We start from the raw sequence: 22,900 nt of genomic DNA on the forward strand, positions 1-22,900 counted from the left end.
TATATAATTTAACTCCAACTGAGATGTTTTGCTCCTCTGATCTAATTCCAGCTCACCAAGTGGCAGCCGTGTGGGGAAGCTTTGATGCTGTGGTTTCGGAGGGTATGAGCACGGCCAGGGGCTGGGTATGAGGGCTGTGCAGCTCCTCACCTGGCTGCACCCGGGCTCCCTGCCAGCCGCGGCACCCCGGCATCAGGGAGGGTTGCACCGTGGCATCGGCATCAACCTCTGAATGATAACCAGAGCCCAGCAGCAAACATACCTTTGACCGTGCTGGTCAGTAATGATGAGCCATGCAAAAAGCTGAGGAATTTACAGCCCTTCCTGCTCTATATAGGAAACGATGGCTCCTCACTGCTGCCTTCAGCTGGAGGTGTGTCTGCACCCGCACCTCATGGCAGGGCTGTCACATTCGTGATAATCGACACCCAGCGTCCTGCGAGGCCGTGCTCTGACGTGGCATGCGTCTGTCCAGCGTCCTTTGGCCATGAATCACACCGGTATTTTGACCTAGCTGCTGCTTACAAAAGAGATGTAAATGTAGCCCAAGTCACGAAGGGCACAGAGGATACAGGAGAAGAAGGACGAAGCTGGTGGTTCTTTCATGCCATCTATTTGGAGCGGTTTTGTTTCAGCACTAGCTCTGTTAGCATCCCGGGCTCAGGTGGCTGTCAGTGACAGGCAAGCAGGACAAGGTCACTGCCTGCTTTTGCATAGATCTTGCATCTTTGGCAGTGGCATCCTCCCAGGTGGCTCTTTGTGGAAAGATCCATGTACAACAGCCCTGTGTGCCATTAGCCCTGCAGAAGGGGGTATTCCCACAGACTGCTGCGAGGCTTGGGGGCCTCACGGATGGGTCGGTATCACTCACATAAGCTATCCCCACAGATCTAGACTGTCCAGGGGTTTGGGACTGCTCCCTGCAGCAGATATCGATTCTCCTGGCCACCCCGAGGGGTCCCATCTACCTCCCCCAGGACAAAGGAAAGTTTGCACCAGCCTTTATCTCAAGCGGCTGCAGGCTGACAGAGGAATGTGTGCTTGGAAGGCCAGGGACAGGTGGAGAAGCCTCATGTTGTTGCAGCTGGTGGCCCAGGGGCTTTAGCCCCACTTGGTATCTGGTTGCTGTGTTTCACGCAACCTTTGCAAGGTAGGCTGTACGGCAGAAATAGTGGGGAATGCCTCACCTGCTCCACATAAATCGCTGGTATGAATTTGCTTTCTCTGCTATTCCTCCCCCAGTTTTCTGTCTCAGGTTGGTTCCTTTCTATGGAACATCGACAGCCAAAAATGCATCCAAAACTTTGGTGATCAGGAAATTATCAACATCAGAACACTTCATGTTTCTTGAAATGAATCAGTAGAATGATTTAATTTCCTTCATATCACTTAAACTGGAAGTGTCTCCAAAAAAGCAAGGATTCTTGGCCGATTTATGCACTGATTGTTTTATACCAGTGGAAAATCTGGTCCTGCATTCTTATCCTGAAATGTTACACAGCACAATGCTTTGCCTTGACACACTAATGCAGAAAATAAATTGTAAAGGAAATTTATGTTTCCTGACCTGTGAATTACATTGATTCTCCCAGGACAGCAGTGACAGCTCTAGATTTTCTGGTTGATGTCCTCCATCTAAGTTTCTAATTCCTAACTAAATCTGCACACTATATTCTTTTTGCTCCCCCAGGATTGTAAAGTGTTTTCCCATTTACACAGTACAGATGATACACTCAAACATACACCTGTGGTAGCAATCCAGCATCACCCTCAGGAGGGGCCTTGCCCTGCTGCATGCCACGTGTGAAGTTGTTGGCCATCGTGACCTGAGGAAATCTACTCAAAGGTGGGTTTGAAACCAGCTGCAGGTGGCCATACAGAAGGGGCTAATACAAATATTTCAGTACTAAGGAGATACAAAGTGCTGTGCTTCTAATTTACAGTATTCACGGGGGAAATGGATCTGTGTAGGTGCACTGCCATCTCAGAGGACTCAAATGTCACCAGCAATTTCAACATCAGAAAGATGATGTAATAGGTAGTGGAAAAGTGTGCCGACATTCACTAGGACCTACCTCAGTGTTAAAGTGTACATTGGGCAAACATTTGAAATCATGAAAAAACAAAACACAAAACATGCATATCCAGGGATGTCTGCCTGTGGTAAGGACTATGGCGTGCATTAATTCTCCTAACAATTTTTAGAGGCCTACATCTGAATTGAGCAATAATGAAGAGATTTTCTGTAAATAGTTTATGAATTTTATGTAAACTGTTTCCTTCCATGGGGAGTAATGTTGACGGAAACTGTTGCAAAGAAGAAAAAAAATTGCCTTGAAACAGATGAGACCTGATGATTGGAAAGATTTTGCAAGCAGGACAAATGTGACCAAACTGTATTTCAAAGCTTGCAGTACCTGCATGCAGATCTAAAGCTCTCTCTGCAACAAAACCCATCCCTACTAGTTCTTTTTGGGACCACAGGGTTGTTTCCATTCCCACCTTCATTGCTCTGAGGATAAACCCCATATAAGCCTTTTAGTAAGCAGTCAGGGAGCTGTCTGCTTCTGCATCCATTCTGTGTTCAGCTGAGGTTCCACCGAAGCCACCCCAAGAAGACAAACTCCTGCCCCACTCTCTGACACCGGTGTTAATGGCCCCTGCTCTGGGTCTGGAGCGAGTCTGTGATTCCTGGGAATCCCCAGATCCCTTTCCACACTGCAGCTGACTATTCACATCCATGCTTGATGTTGGGGAATGTGATTTTGCCTCCTTCACGTCTCCAGTCTAGACTTCCTTAGTGATCTGATTTTTATTCCCCACCAACACAGTCTGAAACAGAGTTTTACTGAGTTTTGCATACCTCATTCTGATAGATACTGGCAACCCCCAAAAGATCGCTAAACATGTAGCACTGAATATAGCACACAAACAGCAACAAGCCACACAGATACTGAGACAGTTCTGCAGCTGCTCTGAGGCTAAGTGTGATGTTGTCCATCATTGATGGCCAAAATAACCAGTCTCACCCTCAGCCTGTACCTCACATTTCCTTTACTTCTGGCTGCAAGTCCTCTGGCTAAGGCAAATTTAGTAAAATTAAAAGGTGAATTTCAAATCCACGACGTTTTGGAGCCAGATGTTTTGTTCTGCTATGTTCAACAGAGAGCAGCTGCAACTTGTGTTCAGACTTTTTGTCACCTTTAGGTATCTACAGGTATAATAAATCTGTATCAGATATATATCTCTCTACATCTATCTATACAGATACCTAGATATAGGTACAGGTAGGTATCTACTTCTAGGCTCTAAATGGCAATGCTCCATTTAGAGAGCTCCATTCAAATACCATGAACATCTCTATCCAATACTTTTCAGGTACAAACACACAAAATAAAGCACAGAGCTAAAAATGCATCCATGCCACATTAAAATTTATTTTTATGTATGATTTCATCTAGACTTTCCCATATGACTCTAACACAATATCACACACCCCTGGGAAAAAGCTTATTTAAGAAATATGGGTTAAGTATGTAGATTATTATTAATATTTAATGTATTGAGTATGTTATTATATATTTATAAGGAATCAGCTAAAGTACATAATGATACATACCATGAATATATAATGCAATTGCCATTTTTTGCTACAACTAAAGTTAATCAAGTTTGACAATGTAACGAGAATTTCGTGTATATGTGGAGTTTTAACAAATATTGAGTAAAACAGCAGGCTTGAGCCTGCTAATTTACTGAGCCTATTGATTTACTTAAAAGAGTTTGTCTAATTAAATCAGAGACATGGAAATTGGGTGAAGATACAGGGAAGATGAGCCCTACCAATCTCTGCATACAAATGCAGCAATGCATATTTCAGTAATTTTGCATGTGATAGGGAGGGGACATGTCTGAAACAGTGCAGGCACTGAGGAGGGGGCAGAGCCCTGAAAGCTTTTCAGACTCAGCTGGCCTTCGGCACATATCACATCTCTTTGCAGAGCTCGTCCAATTTGTGTGTCCAGGGTTTGAAGGCAGCAGCTGTGCTCTGACACTTAACTATGCCAGGGTTGGGTTGGAGCTAACTTTCCTTTCACAGAGTAGCGTGCCCTGTGTTCATTCAATGACTCTGCCCTGTGCTTTTACCAATCTTTAATCCCTCCTGACAGTGGGTTCAGTTTCACGGTGGAGTGGCTTTACACCTCTGTGCAGGCCCTGAGGCCTGCTGGATACCTGCTGCCCGTCCCCACTTTGCACCAGGCCAGGGTTGCCGTGTCCCTTTCCTTGCCTGTCCCGCAGGCACCTGAGGTCCTCCTGGCCAGGCCCTGCCACCTGCTTACAGCACCAGCGTAGTTTGCTCATGTGTATACAGGGATGGGCAGTGCTGAGCTAAAGGCCTAAAATGCCACTGGCGGGAGGTTGTCTGAAGTCACAGCAAGGCAAAATGTTCCGGTTGTATTGACAGAAAGCCAACGGTCAGCACTGAAGAGCAGTCACTCTCCTGCTCCCTGGTCCTGCTGTGAGGAGCACACAGGGGACGGGGGAGAGCAGCTCCAGCCCCATCTGCGAGACAGATGCCAGGGCTGGGCAGAGACTGTGAGGCCAAGCCTCCCGCTTCTGGCTTGTTCCCCAAGTGCAAGTGCAAGCAGAGCACCACGACGAGCTGAGACCATGCAGTAAGATAGCTCGGCAGGTCCTCTGGAGGATGTTCTGCAGGGCAGAGCGAGGCACCACAAACCTGGTCACCACAGAAAGGTCCTGTCACTCAGATCTGCAGAAGCACAGCCCCTCCTGGTGGGACTGTGGGCCCAACCATGGGCAGACAGCTGCTTAATGTGCCACCCTATAGCTCCTAAAGGTTCGTTCCTTTGACTTGATGTCTTAAGCAGTTCTCCGTGGCATGTTTAAAGAGGCCTCTGCACTGCAGCAGCCTGACCGAGGGGAGCGGGTTTCCCTCTGGTTCAGCTGTAAGGCACAACTTACACGTTGCCCCACTTGCTTTGCCTTGCTGTGAATAGAGGAAAGTCAAAAGCACATTGCTCTGCCAGGGGTGGCTCCTCCCAGAGTCCTCCTCAGACAGTGCCCAGCCCAGGATTTCAAAATGGTTAAAGACCAGAAAAACCTTTCTCCCACTAGTTAGAAATATTGCCTAACTAGTCTTTATGTAGAGCCGTGACAGGCAAAATAAACTATGTTGGTGAAAAGGACGTCTTTGTCTGGTGTGATTCCCGCTCCCCCAGTTTAAATTAATCAAGAATAAGCTGCTCCTGATTGAGGTCTGCCCTTACTAGTGCAGTGCACAGACTTCCACCAGTGGCTGACATCAGAGCATTTATTTCTGACAGGCAAAAAAAATAAAATAAATAATAAAATAAAATAAAATAAAATAAAATAAAATAAAATAAAATAAAATAAAATAAAATAAAATAAAATAAAATAAAATAAAATAAAATAAAATAAATAAAGTAAAATAAAGTAAAATAAAATAAAGTAAAATAAAATAAAGTAAAATAAAATAAAATAAAATAAAATAAAATAAAATAAAATAAAATAAAATAAAATAAAATAAAATAAAATAAAATAAAATAAAATAAAATAAAATAAAATAAAATAAAATAAAATAAAATAAAAGACTTCCTTCACTGTGTTCCTGCTCGCTCCAAATCTAGCTGGCATCAAAACTCACCTCGATGCTCAGCTTGTCCAGAGGCAGAAGCAGGCCCATGGGTAGCTGCAGCAGGCTGGCCAGCCAGGAAGGGGACAGGAGGGGGGCTCCGGCCCGGACGGGCTACCAGATCAGCAGCTGCTGCAGAATTTAATATCCTTTTATAGCAGGGAGATCGTGGGAACGCTTGCTCCTCATAGCCCATGGAGTCCTTAGCTTAAAAAGCTGCCCTCCCTGGGGACTACATGCCACGTAATATCCCAAATATTACTGTGAGTCTGCTCGGGTTTCTGCCACAGCCAAAATCAGTGTGTTTTCCTTTGCTTTGTACGGGGACCTGTAAACACCCCCCCTGTTCTGGAGCTTGGGAACCATGACTTGGAGTCACACAAGGTGAGAAAGCCTGCAATAGTGAGGGCTACAGCCCTCAGGCCTGATGAAGGACAAGGGGCACCCAGAACAGGGGGAGAAGCACGCTAAGAGCGCACACCACAGGGCATGGAGCAGGCTCTGGTGCTTGCTGGGGTCACCACCTACACAGCAGCCTTCCTACCAAGAGATGGTTTATGTCTGCTGTCACAGGCCCTACTACTACCAGCAGTGCCAGATTCTGCAAGAGGAAGTTGGTCAAGGCTGGGGCTATGTACAGTGAAAACAAAAGTCAGGGCACGGAGCCATCAGAAAGGTTTGGTAGCAGTAACAGTACTGGAAACAACCAGTAAGGTTGTTTCCACGGCCTGCGTATGAAGCTATCTATAGCATCTGGGGAGCCACAGAGGGCATTTTTTATCAACACTGCAGGATGTGTGCTGCCTGGCCATACACTTCAAGCTATATAGAGAGACATACACAAAAATAAAGAAAAGTCCAGTGATCGTGTTGGAAAACCTCATCCAGACACATCTCTGGCAGGGTCTTGCCCTTGGCTGCACCATCAGAAGGATGCTGGGCAGGCAGCACTGCCCGGGGGCTGCTGATCTGTAACGTGTGAGCACAAAGGCTGGTGTGCAAATGTGCTCAGTTCTTCCAAAACTTCTGATTTTCTTTAGATTATCTTCATATTATTTACAGAAACATCCCCCACTCATCTATGTACCTTGCAGTTCAGTATTTTAAGTTTTACCAGCAAAAAATTAGTGTGTTGAAGCAGCACTGAATAACTTGTTTTGGTAAAAAATAGGCCAGGAGGGTCCTTAAGAGTACACCAAACTGTCCTGAGGCAGGATAAGCTGTCCCTGTGTCATTCTTGGCTTAGTCTGACCTGATGTGAAAGGACAGCCTCACTGAAAACTCCACAGCTTCCCCAGGGCAATAGGTTTACAGAGATGCCTTTCAGGGCAATGCTCCTCCAAAATAAGTTTGAAGTTGAATAAGGTTTTTATGGAAATGTTATAATAAGCAGTAAAAAGGCTGGGCTCAAGATTAAAACGTAGTTTTGTAAAGTGAGCCTGTTTTTGTAAGGCATGGTCATGATTTAAAGAAAGTTGCTAAATGGGCAGCACAACACCAAACAAATATAGCTCTGTGCTTAGGAAAACCTTCAAATTACCCAGGGGCAGCATGCAATTTTAGCAGCGTTCCAGCATATTTGGCTTTCCAGGCAGCATAAGCACCACTCCTTTTCCACAAACACCGAGGTGATGAACAGTGAAAAGCTGTGTCTTGATTTCTCTTCTGTCATTTTCCTGCCAAGTCATCCCTTTTGCTGATTCCCCATAAAAAAGGGGTAAGGCAGAGCCTGTGTAACGTGTGCTGTATCAAAGGGGACGAGGGGAGAGATCCGGATGAAATTCAGCGATGGCTCTTGCAGAATTAGCTTCATGAAGGCCTCCAGGCTATCTCACAAGGGTATTTGAACTCTGTCACTGCTAGCTCACAAAGTGGTTGTTTAGCAGGACACAGGGCAGCCTCCTGGTCCTTGATAACAGGAGCCCAGTTGTCACCACAACTGTGTTAACACTATGAGTTAACACAGAAGCCACCTTTGCATGAATACACGGCTGCCAAAACACAAGCTTCTCTATATAGACACATCTCCCTCCTTTCCCTTGCGAGCTTAACATAAACAGCCTAATCTGGCAAGTCGAGCGCAATGTCCTCACCACAAACCTTTCCCCTCCCAGGCACATTTTGAAATTCTCAGATTGCTGCTGCAGATTGTTCTCATCTAGATTTTCTCTTCCTTGACAAACTTCTCATTTTTGTTGAGACAGAGCTTCTTCCTTTCTTGGGATCCTGCGCATTCTCCAGCAATAGTAATTATTTTTATCCTGTCCCTAAGTACAGGGTCTGTACCTACAAAAGTACATTTTAAAGGGTGGTCACACACTTCAGTGGTCAAACAAGGTGTTTTGCCAGTGCTTCAGAAACTAAGGTAGTGTGGGATTTTTGCTGCCCTTGGTGGTGCAACTTGAAAGCCTCTGGACATTTTCACGGTCAGTGCCCAGGGAAGGTGCTATGTGGGCAGTCGTCACTCAGAGCATGTGACTGGTTTGGAAAAACCCACCAACATGAGTTTTTCCTGTTTCACAAAGCAACAGGTCATTGATTTTTATTGAATTCAGAAACTAATTGGACAAATAGAGACAAGTAACACAAACTTTAGAACAGTGTGTTGAAAGTGTAATTCCATAGTGTACTGCTATCACTTGGTAGAGTGATTTAGTAGTCATTTAGTATAGAGATAGTGACACTTACTCAGTTTCACCCTGCGATTGCTGAAAGTTAGAGGAACTGCTTAAATGGTGACTACTTGCAATAGCAAACCGAGAACTTTTCAGGACTGCAGTATTTAACACTAACCAAAACAGACCAATATTCTCATTCAACAGATGAATTTCAGAGACGTTTCGTGTTTTAGATGCTCCAGTTGGATCTGCTTACCTGGGGGTTCTTTCTCTTTTTCATGTCCCAACAACGTATCTTCTACCTCATCAGTGGCACCAAAATCAGTTACCAATATCAGAGTTCTTCTTGAGCTGTCCACAATAGCTCTTACTTTGCAAGTCCTTCACCCTCTACCACAAGGAACCCCAAACAGAATGGCTAAGGACTCACTACAAAGCTGAAATGTATTTTTCTGGGGACACTACTGTTTCAAAGGGATATTTCATTTTTGATACTGGCTTCCACTAAGAGCAGAGTATTTAACTTCTTCAGCTCCTTTTAGGTTGTCTTTTACTTTGCTATGGGGCACTGAACACAGAGCAAGGAAGCCTGTTATTACGTTGCACATACATACTTCAGATGTTCCTCCAATGTCCAATTTACTTGTTAGTCATTTTTTTTCATAGCATGTAATTGTTCCATTTAGAACCAAATTTCCTCTAGATGAAAAGCCCATAAATAAATATGTACATACTTAGCAACAGTTCTCCAAAGTGGTTCTATCATGTCTGCCAGCAGCTATGTACAAGAGATTAAAGTTGCTGTGAAAGCCTTAATGATGATGTTTAAAACCTCAGTCCTCAGATCCTATTGAAAGGATGCATTTAACTCCCCTCGTTCAACCAGCTACTTCAAAGCTATTCTTCTAGGACAGGAGTTGAAGACATTGTTTGTGAACAATCAGTGATAGGGGCATCCAGCTGACATGTATTTGTCAGCTGAGCCAACATCACCGAGCTTTGAGTGCTGATGAGGTTTACGTAAGGCATTAATTTTATAAATACAGTCTTGACAGGCAGGCAGAATAAAGGAGTGGGTCTGTTGTACCACACCACTGCTGGAACATCAAAAGGTTGTGGCAATGTAGCTGTTCCACATAATTAATGCAAGCCCTTATAGCCAAGACATTTTGCACCCTCAAGGACATGTTAAAGTCACTGAAGTAATTAATTGCTTATTTAGGTTCAGCCTCAGCAATGTAAAGCTGTGGTTAATGCAAAATTGTTACAGGTGGGAAGTAATCTGACGGATAGCTTTTGTAGCTATGCTTACATTTTACATTTCACATACAAGTTTACATGCATTTGAACTTCAGTTTTTAAAGGGATTTTAAGTCATTACCTATGAATTTTTTGTCTATCAACTTATCATTGATTATTTTCTAGTCAGAAGACATGGTAACTGCAAAAATGTGAAAGGCAATGCAGTCTAGTGTTAACCACACAAGTCAGTCAGGATCAAAACAGCCACTCCACAGGCACACTCAATGCCCACCACCTGCTTGTTTGATGTTGAGTCGGATGTTAAGAATGGCAAATCATGTATGCAGAGTTGGTTATTAACACATATTTTTGTCAACTTAAAAAAGATTAAGGATTCCAAAGCAGTCAAAAAATTCTGTTTATGCCAGAGAGGTGTAAGCAGATTGCTGGCTTGAGAAACAGTGGGAGTTAGTGGGAAACAAATACGCCTTCTGCAGTTTTTAGAAAAGGGAAACTCTGCTGTCAACATTCAGTCTGAGAAAGATGCTGCTATTTAGCCAGGAAAAAAAAAAAAGTTTTAGAAGAACTGGGGCCCAAGGGGAAATGTAAAACACATATTAACAAGCCATATAGGCATAGTAGCTGACAGATCAACAAACAACAACAACAACAACAAAAAACAACAAAAACAAACAAACAAAAAAAGAATTAGCTGCTTTTGCCCTATAAAACATGGTTAAACATGTCATGACTTCTGGTTCTCTACCCTGTTATTCTTTAGAATTGAGAACACGGTAACAGGCAGTGAAACTCAGAAGCCACAGCTCAAGATTTTGCAAGTATGGATTTGCTCCAGGATAATCAAATGCAGCGTTCCTCATGCAGCCAGAAAAGTATCAATACTGGGTCTGTCTGCCAGCAGAGACTTACTTAGAGCAGCTTATTTTGAGCATAATGCCATATATCAAAACACCACACACTCATTAATATCCCATGAAGATGGTATTTCAGATAAAAACACTTTGGCTAACAATCCACCGCATATGTATAGAAGGTACCCAGGAGAACCATGAAATTCATTTAGTGATGCCACACAACTTTGAAAGTCCAGTATATTGAATAAAATAATTTTATTTACTTGATTTTATTTTTTTTAACAAAGTTTATGGAATCTGAAAGTAGACGATAAAAGGTAATTTTTAACTGAGATTTAATATGGGAATATTCTCTACCCAAAAATATGTCAGACATCAAGATCATAAAGAACTCCAAGGTTCTGTGCTATACTGTATGATATGTAAACAGATTTTGAAAATACTTTCCCATTATATATTTTGACACAGTATGCACAAATTTAAAAAAATAAAATAAAAATGAAGTTTAATTGCCTCAAGGGATTTCTTAGACATAAAGCCATTTGAAGAGCCATTTACAGTCTGTGGTTACAAGCATCTACATAATCAAAATATCCCCTTTTTCATAATGCAGAGTAACCTGCTGAAGATAATCCCCTATCAAAGTGATGCCAGCAACACAGATCTGATTGCATGACTCCAGCACTTAAAAGAGCACGTTGGTTATACATGGCTTTTAACCTTGGGCTACAATTATGCTACCAGAACTAAATTCAAGTGTAAATCAGTCATGTAGGGATGTCTGTGTCGTCTGAACACTGTTTAGAGTCCTTGTTTTCCAGATCTGGTGAAGGTGGTGAAGGCGCTCTGAGGTTCTTGTGCTTACATTCAGGGCAGGATGAACTTTGCAGATGCCAGATTCTCCGATTAACGACAAGCCACAGATCCCAAAGTAGGCATGTAAAGCATCTGAAAGGAGGACAGAATATGAAAAATAGAACTGTGTGTCTTTCAGTTGTAGCAGTCAAGTATTCTGGGTTTCAGCCCCCCTGAATAATCACAGCCAAGGAAAACACACAGCTGTTACATTTTAAATTTGATATTTTCCACAGTAAAACAATTTCTGCTCAAACCTGCCAGCATGAACCGACAGTCTACAATCTCTAAGACTAGAATCATTTTTATTTTATAACAATTCTTGCCCATTACTATACTTCCGAGTGCTCAGGCCAAACAGCAAAGAGTTTCAGGAGCTGGAAATAATTTCCTTCAAGACAGCAAATGTTTTTTCCCCAAATATGAAAGATTTTTTTTGGCTATGTGGTGGACTGATGACTAAAGAAATACTAATAGCTGACAGACAGCAAGACTTAGAAGTGCAGACTTACCTATCTTCCCCGCTTCCTGAGCAAATATCCTAAGAACAGGAATTCATTAAGTGGCTTGATCAGCTGTAACAGATGACTAACAGCTGTTCTTTCCCCTGCCCCACTCTGCTGCTGATGCCTGCCTTACACCGGGACTAAAGCTTGCTGAACCTCCATGACATACAGCAACTCAGGAAACATATAAGCAAGTGTAAGCGGACAGTTTTCTGACATTTTAGTGAATGAAACTGCTTTGCAGAAGGGTTCAATATACACCAGTGTTAGTGCAAAAACAGGAAAGGAGAATGCACCTGTACTTGGGCCGTCTGGGAAGAAGAGAAGTGAACCTCCCCACCCTGTGCAACAGCAAGTCATTAGATTGGAATATTTGACCAAGAAATCACAGACTAAATTTGGAGAGTATTAACAAATTAATGTGTACGTTACAAATTCTCAACATGCAGTAATCTTTTACTAACGTGTAAGTGAAGTCGTATCTGACTAAAAGGATAGGAGGGCCTCTGGGAGAACAGATTTACAAAAAGGGGGAAAAAAACTGAGCTGCCACCCACCCGTGGGGGACCCGTGCTGGAGCAGTTTGCTCCTGGGGGATGGATGGATGGATGGACGCTGTGGGACGGAGCCGTGTGGGAGCAGTGCTTGAAGAGCTGCTGCCTGTGGGCAGCCCCCCAGGCTCAGTTGGGGAAGGACGGCATCCCTGGGAGGGACCCCACGGGGAGCAGGGGCAGAGAGGGACCGTGAGGGAGTGGCAGAGACGAAGAGTCAGGGACTGACTGCAGGCCCCATTCCCCTGAGCTGCTCAGGGGAAGGTGATGGGAGAGGGTGGAAGGGGAGGGTGGTTTTAGTTTCTTTCCCTTTTTTCTCACTTCTCTAGATTGTTAGCTATACGTAATAAATGTTATTAATCTCCCTATGCTGAGTCAGTTTTGCCTGTGATGATAATTGTTGAATGATCTTCCTGTCCTATTCTCAACCCCTAAGACCTTTGCATCGTATTTTCTTCCCCTCTCCCTTTGTGGAGGGGTAGTCAGATTGCAGTTGTGGTAGAACTCAGCTGCCCAGCTGACTAAAAACACTGCAGTTAGGCAAGGTGAACTCAGCTTCAGGAGGTAATAAATGCACTGAAAATCATATACAAACCTAGTTACCTGTACATGGTGAGTTTAGCTATGAAGTTCAACTGTTCTGCAAACCCATACCAACTTAACACTCACATTCTAGAAAAAAAAACACATTTATGGAGTCTATGTACTACTCTGTTACAAGCTATGAAAGAACACATTTTTTCACTGCTGAAATACATTTGCCCAAATGTTTCATGAGCAACTCACAAGCATAGAAAACAACAAAGTGTATGCACTATGGCAGCAAAAACTCACTTTAGCGTTTTACATTTAGTAATTGCACACATTTACAACTTCTTGCTCTTTTTTTTATTAATGTTAAATCTTTTCATCCTTCTCTCTCAACATGTGTAATTCACACATGCTTCCATTTCTTTTCTACTGCCTATCATTTACAGATAACAAACAAGATGCATAACAGTTGCTGCATGACTTCCTGGGGCATACAGCGGTGCATCTAGCAGCTTAAAAAAAAAGTTTATAGGTTTATTAAATCCAGTAGTGATTTATGCTCAAGTTAAAAAAAAAAATGTTTATGTATATGTTCTAGCAAAATGTTGCAGTTTAACCTGGGTAGGCAGCTAAGCATCACATGGCTTCTCCCCCTCTTTCCCTCCTCCACCTCCAGCAGAATGGGAGAAGAGGAAAAGAAGAGCAAAAGTGAGAAAACTCCCTGGCTGATATAAAAATTTCAACTGGTAATGCATAGGTGCGTGTTCCTGTAAAGCAAAACAAGGCACTCACTTAGTACTTCCCATCAGGAGGCAGGTGTTCAGCCACTTCAGGAAAACAGGGCTCATCATACATAAGCCAATGCTACTACAGTGATATCCAGAAGATTCATGAGATAAAAACCTTTCCTTGGCACATTCCCACATTCTTACTACTTACTTACTGGATGTTATATCACATCTGAGTTTTGTAACAAAAACAAATTGAAGCCACTATTATCAAATACTTAGAAACTCTAAATACTTCAAGGCGAGTGAATTATTTCATACTGACCCTCACCAGATGTATTCACTTGTTTGCAAGATAACTCATACCATTCTCATTACCTTCTCATTTTGAATTTACATTAAGTCAACATGAGTGTGTACACTTAACCACCAGCACGCTTTTGACAACAACAGAGCTGCACAGATGCTTCATGTTAGCAAAGTGTGAAATCTTAATTGTGGCAGACATACAACATTCAGAAAGACAGCTTCCCTTCCAGTTTCTAGACTGAACTTGTAGGAAGCTTAACTGTGCACATATGACATTGAAATTACAGATCCATAGAAAAAAATTTTGCATTGCTGCATTTATAGTCATTCTTCAGATTAAAGATGCAGTTAGCTTTTTTTTCTTTCCTTCAAAACTTGAACACAGACTTACAGTCACTAGTTGCCTGAGGAAAGAATCCTGTAATAAACCCACCTATCACAAAAGTGCATATCTTCCCTGCCCCTGAAAAATTCCTACAGCACTTAAATTCAGTGGTACCAAACATAATACCACCCCAAAAAATCCAGGAAGATAGACAATTTTATAAGACATGTGTTGTATGAATTGTCAGAGCAAACTAGAAAAAAAGTCTGGAATAGTAGCAAAGTTTCTGTATGTTCATAGAACAACCTAGTTAATCACTACTCTACTTTAACCCTTGTGTTGCATTTCTGTGACCAGCCAGGACATTCAAGTAGTAGCTTATTCAAAAGGACATTCAAAAGGAGCTTACTCTCATGAGAAAATGTAAGAGATAGCAAAAGCTTGTTATATAGGAAACAGCAGTGTTCAAGCAGGAACATCACACAAATCAAAGCAAAACAGCTTTATAAGAAGTCTTGCCTTTTTCAAGTATCTCAATCACAGCCATGTTAAAAGCTGGGTTAAGGAACTTTGCACATGACTGGCATTTTAAGCAGGTACGTTCTTCTTAGCCTGCTAAGTAAATGGTTCATCAACATAAACAGAAATATTTTCTCCAAGTGATACTGACTATTTACCTACTGTAGGAAAAATATATTTAGTCCTCAGGAAACATAAGCAGGTTTTCAGGGATACAGGGGGAACATATCTATCACATACATTGTCTTGGTCTACCACAACAAATTCTCAACTGTTGCTCAAAGTGAAGTGAAGTGAAGTGAGGAAAGGATGAAATATCTGCACAGATTCAAAACGGTCTCATCCTTTATTACGTCTACATTTTTCTCTTGTTTACTGAGTTTACAGGCTGTTTATCTTCCCTGTACAAAATGCCACTCAGCAACATTATTGGCCCAACTTTTACAACTTTGCAATACCTTTGTTGCACTCTAGCATCTTGCAAAATTATTTCAAATGAGAAGATTTTTTATCTTTTCAAGCTTTTTGTTATTTCAAATTACACAATTGCAAGATGATAACAGTAGTTGACTTTCAGATATGCTACCTCTTTCTGAGTCACTATAATATATAAATCATAACAATCTATGCTTCAAGTTGATTAAATACATCAATGACTTCTGCACAAGCTTAAAGGATTCCCTTATTAAGAAAGAGAATGGTCTGAAATATTTTAATCAAAACATTTATGAAGATACCCATTGTACAATGCATTCCTTAATTGGAACAGTTAAACACATTCAGAAAGGCTTGTCCAGCTCTGAACAGAGTGATACTCTTTCAGTGTTAGTCTAAACAATAGCTCACTTGCTCAGTGGTTCAACAAGAAAAAAATACACCCCCTGTCTTTCTTTTAAATCATGAAAATTTCACTATATATTTTTTTAATTTACTTTTTGAAAGAGACTGGGGAAAAAACTTCCCTTACACCTCTCAAATATCTGACTGCTGGAAACATACTTCTAGCTTTTAACACACTTGCATGATTTTGAAAAGTAAATATACCTGGATGGCTATCTGGCCACTTGGCAAATCCACCAACAAGGCGATCTTGAGTTGACAGGATGTAATTTCGGTTTTTCTCAAAATTTGTGTATTGGAATACGTTCAACAGCTGAAAAGAAGAAAGTAGACTGTTACAGTAATATACTAAACCTTAGTGTATTTTTAATACTAAAATACAGTGCCTACCTATGTAGATAAGCAGTTCAATAGAGCACTAAGCTGGTAAACCTCCAAATCCTGTGTTCTTGCATGATATAAAACCTTTACAGTATTCTGTGAATATTTACACACTGATGCCAAAGGTGTAACTCTTTGAAATGGTATGATGTTTAAGGAAACCAAGACAAAACAGTAACTATCCTGTGGCTGTTTCGTACACTACCTTCAATGTGGCGCCCACCCAAAAGGAATAGCAAGTGTCTACGGGTTTGTTGGGTCGTCCATGGTAGCCATTCTGTTGTCTCATTATACACCACCTTCTTATTCTGTTCAGTTCTTTTTCTGAAAAAACTTCTTCCAATTTACCCATCAAACACAGAGATGCAATACCACAAAATGTAGAGCCACCTGTGAAGAAATGGTTGTTAATGAACACTTTTTCAGGGAAGCCTGTTCAGTCAGAACTTCAATTAGAGTAGTGGCAATTTCATCAATAGATTTCTGCAAGTATGAAAGCATCTTTTACATCTAAAATCCAAACAAATAAAAATACTTCAGTACATATATCGAGGAAACAAACAAACGAATAAACAATTCTTGCACAAATAAACCTGAATTCATTTTACTGAATTTGGAGGCTTTCAGTGCTGCATAATTTACATTACACAGCAGCCTGGGGATGAGTAAATGCAGCAGAAAACACTTCTTCATATTAAACTTACACAAGAAAGCTATGGAGAAGCTAGCAACTGAACTGAAGCAGAAATGCCAAATGCAATTTCAGATACAATGCCCAAGAGAAGAAAACCAGAAGTGTCTGATGATCAGAAAGCCCCAGAAGTATTAGGAAAAAATTAAGGCATGGTTAATATGATGAAAAGACTGCTGGATTCTCATGGTTGTCACCAACACAAATTATGTTTCTACAAAATTTTTTGTTGTCAAGGAATCTGTAAGCAATTGGAAGAGAAATTCACGTTGTTTGTGCATCATTGCTATCACTCTTTAAAACCCACTAAAACTCATTCTGAGCCTATTATCTGCAATGATAAAGTTACAGCCCGGGGAAAGAACGTAGGAGAGATGTTGATATATGACTCAGGGCTCAAAGTTCTTTATACAACTCCGGTGCTAGAAGACCACAGGCAACTATAAGGTTATCTTCTTTCTAATGCTGAAATGCAGGAAGGGTAACTGAAATAATGCTATGTGTTATCAGCATTCTACAGTAATTTAGTTAAGTATGTTGGGGTATAGTTTAAGTTTTTCAATGTTTTCCTTCCTGCAGGAAGAACACAGTTGGAATACTTCAGAATTTCAACTCCAAGGATAAAACTAACAAACATCTGAGAGATTTAGTATCAGTCACATAAAAGTAAGAACTTTCTTTGTCAGGAAGAGACCAACTACTTCATAGCATAGAAAAACACTTTGCTTAAAAACATCAGTCTCTTGGAAATTCCTATCTTCGAAGTTACCTCTTTTTTACAAAAGTGTGTGTCTTCAAGATTTGAGCCTCCAACGGGTGGTGCAGTCTGTCAGGGGAAATGCTTCTAGGTTTAACTAAGAGGTGCTGAAACTGGAGATTATCAGGTGCATTGCATAAAATCTCATGCAGATAAATGCACAGAGTAGCAATGGTACACGATGAAAAGGTTTGCTCTGTCATCAAGACATCAGATCTAACATCTTTCAACAAAACATTCATGAGGTAAAAATATCAGAACTGGTATATCAAGTGTCTATCTGGTCTGATATTAAGCAGAAACTAAGAGAAGAAGGAAGATAGTATGGTGAGGCATGTTCTAGATTTGTTCCTCCTCATCCCACTTCCTTAAAATTAGAAAAAGAAGGAAAGGCATGACATACCCTGAACTTGTTACAGCATTTCACAATTCCAGTCTTAAAAAGAGAGTATTTTAACATTCTTACCATGAGATTCCAGTCCAGCTCCTTGTGCCAAGCCATTATCATAGGACTGAAGAAAAAAAAGGTACAAACCAGTTACTTCAGAGCCAAATCACTTTTACAGACATTGCAATTTCTCAGTTTACTAGCAAAATCATCAGACTATAATGACCATCTAAAAATAGTTAAATTCTGAACCTATGCCTCAAGAAAATTCTTGGCACAATATTGTTAACTGATCAGCTTTGTTTCAGTACAATAAAGACAGCTTTTATGACTTTTTACCTCATTTTAGTTAAGTGTCTAGAAATAGGTAAGTATTTCTTTGCCAAAAAGGGAAAGCATATGATGCAGATAGATATCCATTTTCCTTTTTTGTAATGAAAAAGCTTCATTTTTTCTTTAATGCTCATGTAATTCCAAACAAAATTAAACATATAAATGAAATCTGTCTCAAAACCTCATTAACATACTAAAAAACAAAATGCAGGTTAATACTGTACACACAACACTGAAGTATAAGAAATGTTTTAGTTATGAGCAAGAACACCAGGCTGAAGTGAGGGGAGACCAGAAGCAGCAACATAAAAAGGCATGCTATTTTACTAAACTTAATCTATCCTGTAAAATATGATTGTTAAAAAATAATTCACAATGCTCTAAAATCACTTTGTTAAGTGAAAGAAGAATCAGGAGCTTCACTCTGACGAACAAAGCAGCAGAAGTATTATAGTACAGATCTGTTATGAGCAAGAATCTAAGAATGGGTAATATTGTAAATGTAAGAATAACAATCTCTCTTCACTACAAATTCACTAAAGGATTCTGCATGATAAGGAACAAGAGAACACAGTAAGTTATTCATAAAATGGAACATGCCTATTTTACAAGTGTTTATGGAATACTTAATAACCAATACATTATCACTGGCCAAAGTGTTTAGTGGGAAGAAAAATAATTCAACCTTTTATATTTAACTTTCAAAGTTAAATTACACAGATCCTACTCCTTCCATATCAGCAGTTCAATTAATGATTGCTTCATGTTCTGATTAGATAGAGAACAATTACTTTTTTTTCTGGACTATGAATTTTTCACGTTTTCTTCAAAACATTTAATAGTGGCTAGAAGATGCAGGACATCTTGAAAGACCACCAATGACTCCCATAGTCCTAACCAAACAATGGCTACGGCAACTGTCACATCCTTAGGTATTAACTAAGAATTATATTACTTTGTAGGTCTGTTTTTAAGGCTCATATTAGGGAGAAAGAAAAAGGAAACAAAAGCAGATGTGGAAGCAACACACAAAAACTGTATTTCTCAGTTTTTGAGTTGTTGCTGCAAGCTGAAGCAACTAGAAGCAACAAAGTTCAAACTGCAGCTTGAACTTCCAAAGTACAAACCCACTTTAAGTAATGACCATCAACATCTGAATGTTAAAACACAGTGCAAATTTACTTTAAACTCTGCAGTACCTTTCGCAAAGGCAATCCAAATGTGCTACCTCACTCCATGGGCCCATTAATGGCTAAGCAAAGGCAAACTGATTAGCAAACCTAAACTGAGTAAGCTAATTAACTCTACAAACAGTAACTGTAAAAGGAGGTGGTTTACTTCATGTATGACAAAGTAATTAGCTCTGCAGAAAAGCTGTTAAGTACGCATCCCAGACAGCTGTTGGGATGCACACTTACTGGGCTGTAGAATTAGCTGGAAATTTTAATAGGTAATAGTGGACCTTTGGCTGATTGGTGCCTATGTATTTACAGGTGGCAGCTACTCTCTGGGGACTTGTGTGTTTTAAAGAACTACAAAAATACTTTTAGTTCTTTGTCCTTTTGAACAGGCCTAGGAAAATAAATGCAAAAAAAGCCGAGGTTTCTACTACATGAATGCTACATAATAAAATACTGTCCTCAGGAAATATGTAGATTCAGTTAGGACAATCTTTACTTCACACTCTAAACCTTCACTCCAGAAGTTTCACAACCAGCTACTATATCACAATTAATCAACAGACATAAATACCTGCATTTAGAGAGTACTCTACCGTATTAGGAAAAACAGATGCTACACTTAAATTCTTGCTACACTTAAATTCTTAAATTCTACTTAAGGCCACATTTGCGGTAAATCAAGAAACGGTGAAAACTGTAGCATTTAAGAATGCATGTTTGCTGAAGTCATTCAAAATTTCAGCATCTGAGTGTCTGCTCTTTTTAAATTAGTAATACATCTGACCTTTGAATATGTAAGCCAAAATCGACTCATACTGATAAAAACTGTGAGACTAGAACCTGACAATTCTGATGACAATAGAAATGATCTTTATTTTTGTGATCAGTACTGTATAAACAGTTTTTAGTCAATTGATAATAATCTTCTGTACAGAGGTTTCATTCTTTTTGACAGTTACTTTCCAGAGTAAAGCAACACCATCATTTCACGTTACCGTTCGCTGCTCTACTTGATGCACCTACCTATATGGATTCCCTGTCCTTCAGCTGTATTATGTATGTCAGAATTCTGATACTGCACCACTAACGAGGAATCCAGAAGGTTTTTTTTTACAGTTCACTGTCTAAGCAGTGATGTTACTCTCCATCCAAAATAGCAGTAATTCACTTACATGCAAATTTGAATAACTGAAAAAAGTTTGTGAACTACACTTGTTTCATCTAATTGCCCATGACACAGGGTAGTCAAACAAAACCATACCTTTAGCAGCTTACTGGCAAGCAATGCACTCTCATTTGCTTCTATTATTAATAGATGCATCAAGACGAGGTAACATTGTAGGAAAACAGGAGTAAGTATTTTCAAGAAAGTCTATAGTAATATAATAACTATACTATAGTAATATAGTAATAACGAATAATAAATCTATCTGTTTTATACTTTGTGATACTTGGCTCATATGATTGAATTGAATTTGAGCACATCTCAAGGCAGGTCATGCAAAGAGATGAGTGAGAGGAAGGAGGCACAACCACTATAAAATGATTTTCACAAAGGGTTCCTTCTCAATACATCTGAGCGTTCTTTGGACACATCTTCAGCTCTGCCATGTGACCAAGCATGAAGCCAAGATTTTGTGTGTTTGCCTAGAAGGGCTTTGTCACCCAGTTAGTGCACTGAGATACGTACTGGTATGGCCACTCAGCAGCACACCCAGAAAACCCAAACAAAACTACTGTGCATGTGTATACCAACTCTGCTGTACATTCACAATAAATCAACACTTTTAAAAAGTGTAAGTCCTACTCAACACAGAGCATGGTCAATTTACCAGTTTACAGTAAATGTGGACAGGAATGCTTTATCTCCTGCTACACATTAGTATGCCCTAAGGAGGCTGCTGCCTGACAAAATCTCCTGGGCTAAATCTCTCTTAGCTAGCCTTGAAAAGATCTAGTGTTTTCCACAGCATCTTCTGGAGTTTGACCATGCTCAGAGTCCAGTTTTACTTCACTGGTTGACTGAAGTATTAATATGTGTGTTTCCAAGAGGAAAAGGTTTCTTCCTCTATTCTGTTCAGGCTTCAATTTCCATATATATATATATATTCCATATATATATATATATATTCCATATATATATATATGGAATTGGGTCGTTTTTCCCAGCAGAATCACAGAAGTTGGAATTCACAGGTTAAAGAATTAATGCCAAGAGTCTAGAAGCAGTCTGTCAATTCATTTCAAGATCACTGTAGACAGCAACCCTCTGGGTTTTTCCATGTGCCTGCTTTATCAGTAACCCTATAAGATACCCCCCAGTTCTCGTTTTAAAAACTAACAGTTGTTCTGTACTTACTTTGTTTTTCAGTGCCATTTTTTACTTTACATATTTCTGCCCAATTCCATGTAATCATCTCATTTCTGATGTGATGTATGGAGCAACAGGGTGAAGATTTTGCTGTGAAGTGTACTAGTTATATATACTAACATACTAACTCATGTAATAGTATATTAAATGCTCCCCACACAAAAGCCACTTCATACCTCTGACAATTCAACGAAGCTTTCTTTTCAAGAAACTAGAACTAGTTCTTCCTAGAACTGCCATATCCTTTGGGACCGAAATCACACTCAGGTGTAAAAGATAGATAGTAACTTACAACTGATGTGATGTACGGAGCAACACGGTGAAGATTTTGCTCTGAAGGGAGCACCCTGACTCGGCTGATCCCTCACGCTATCAAAGGAGAACAGGAAAACTGTTGTCCCTGGTGGGAAACCCACTGAGTGGAGTCTGCAGGGATATCCTCAGCCTGGAAACCAGCGCTAAGCAGGGATTACATGGCTTCACATGGGATGCAGGGGAGGAGAATTCTGTGTCTGTATAAAACTTATTATGGGGTGCTTTAATGAGCATGCAGGGGTATGCAAACACATTACGGGATGGTTAGGGAAAGGAACACAGCTGAGAAAGATCAAAGTGGATGAGAGAGGAAGTTTTCCACTTCTTTGAAAATCATTTGTTCTCATCTTGGAAAATAAAATTAAACCAACAAAAACATCATTTAAAAATTATTTTTGCTCATTAACAGATATACCGAAAGTCTGCTGGATATATGTATTTAGAGGTATCATGTAATTTTCATATTTAAACTAAGTTACACAGTAATTTAGATGAACTAGCCATATATAGAGAATTAATGAATTTAAGCATTAGTTTACTGCCAAGTACCTTCAAAAGTTCCACCCTGTGTTCAAGGGTGTTTTTTTTTCTCTTTACAATCCACACAGATCATGTCTCACATCATTTGTATGCTGAGAAAACACTAGTTCTTCAGCTTTTCTGCATGTGCAGCCTCTCATTATAATAGTAAACTCAGGCTACGTGGTCTTTTAATGCCTACTACCCAAACTGACACGAACGGTAACTAAAAACTCTCTCACTCCAAACAAAAACAGCTTGCACAGACACAGAAAAAAAAAGTCACATACTAGTATTTCCTTCATTCCAAATGTCTAATAAATAATTAAAGAAAGTGCATGACTGGGAGCTTGAAGGGATGGCAATAATTAGTTTTTGCTTTGATTCTGTA

At 40.2% G+C, this 22,900-nt stretch overlaps 1 protein-coding gene and 1 long non-coding RNA gene across 2 annotated transcripts in view; both read right to left on the reverse strand.

Moving 5' to 3' along the window:
- Nucleotides 1-7,873: 7,873 nt before the first annotated feature.
- Nucleotides 7,874-9,208, reverse strand: LOC137848452 (uncharacterized). The gene is made up of 2 exons (XR_011091360.1): nt 8,549-9,208; nt 7,874-7,960 (listed from the first exon to the last, which is right to left on the reverse strand). It is a non-coding gene; the product is annotated as an uncharacterized lncRNA (long non-coding RNA).
- A 1,468-nt stretch (nt 9,209-10,676) lies between these two features.
- PGGT1B (protein geranylgeranyltransferase type I subunit beta) overlaps nt 10,677-22,900 on the reverse strand; it is a 36,607-nt gene continuing 24,383 nt past the window's right edge. Inside the window, 5 exon segments of the mRNA XM_068666657.1 lie at nt 10,677-11,223; nt 11,226-11,357; nt 15,778-15,886; nt 16,160-16,344; nt 17,869-17,914. Coding sequence (XP_068522758.1) covers nt 11,177-11,223; nt 11,226-11,357; nt 15,778-15,886; nt 16,160-16,344; nt 17,869-17,914 — 519 coding nt within the window. The 3' untranslated portion in view covers nt 10,677-11,176.

Source organism: Anas acuta, chromosome Z (genome assembly GCF_963932015.1).
Source record: "Anas acuta chromosome Z, bAnaAcu1.1, whole genome shotgun sequence".
NCBI classification, from domain to species: domain Eukaryota; kingdom Metazoa; phylum Chordata; class Aves; order Anseriformes; family Anatidae; genus Anas; species Anas acuta.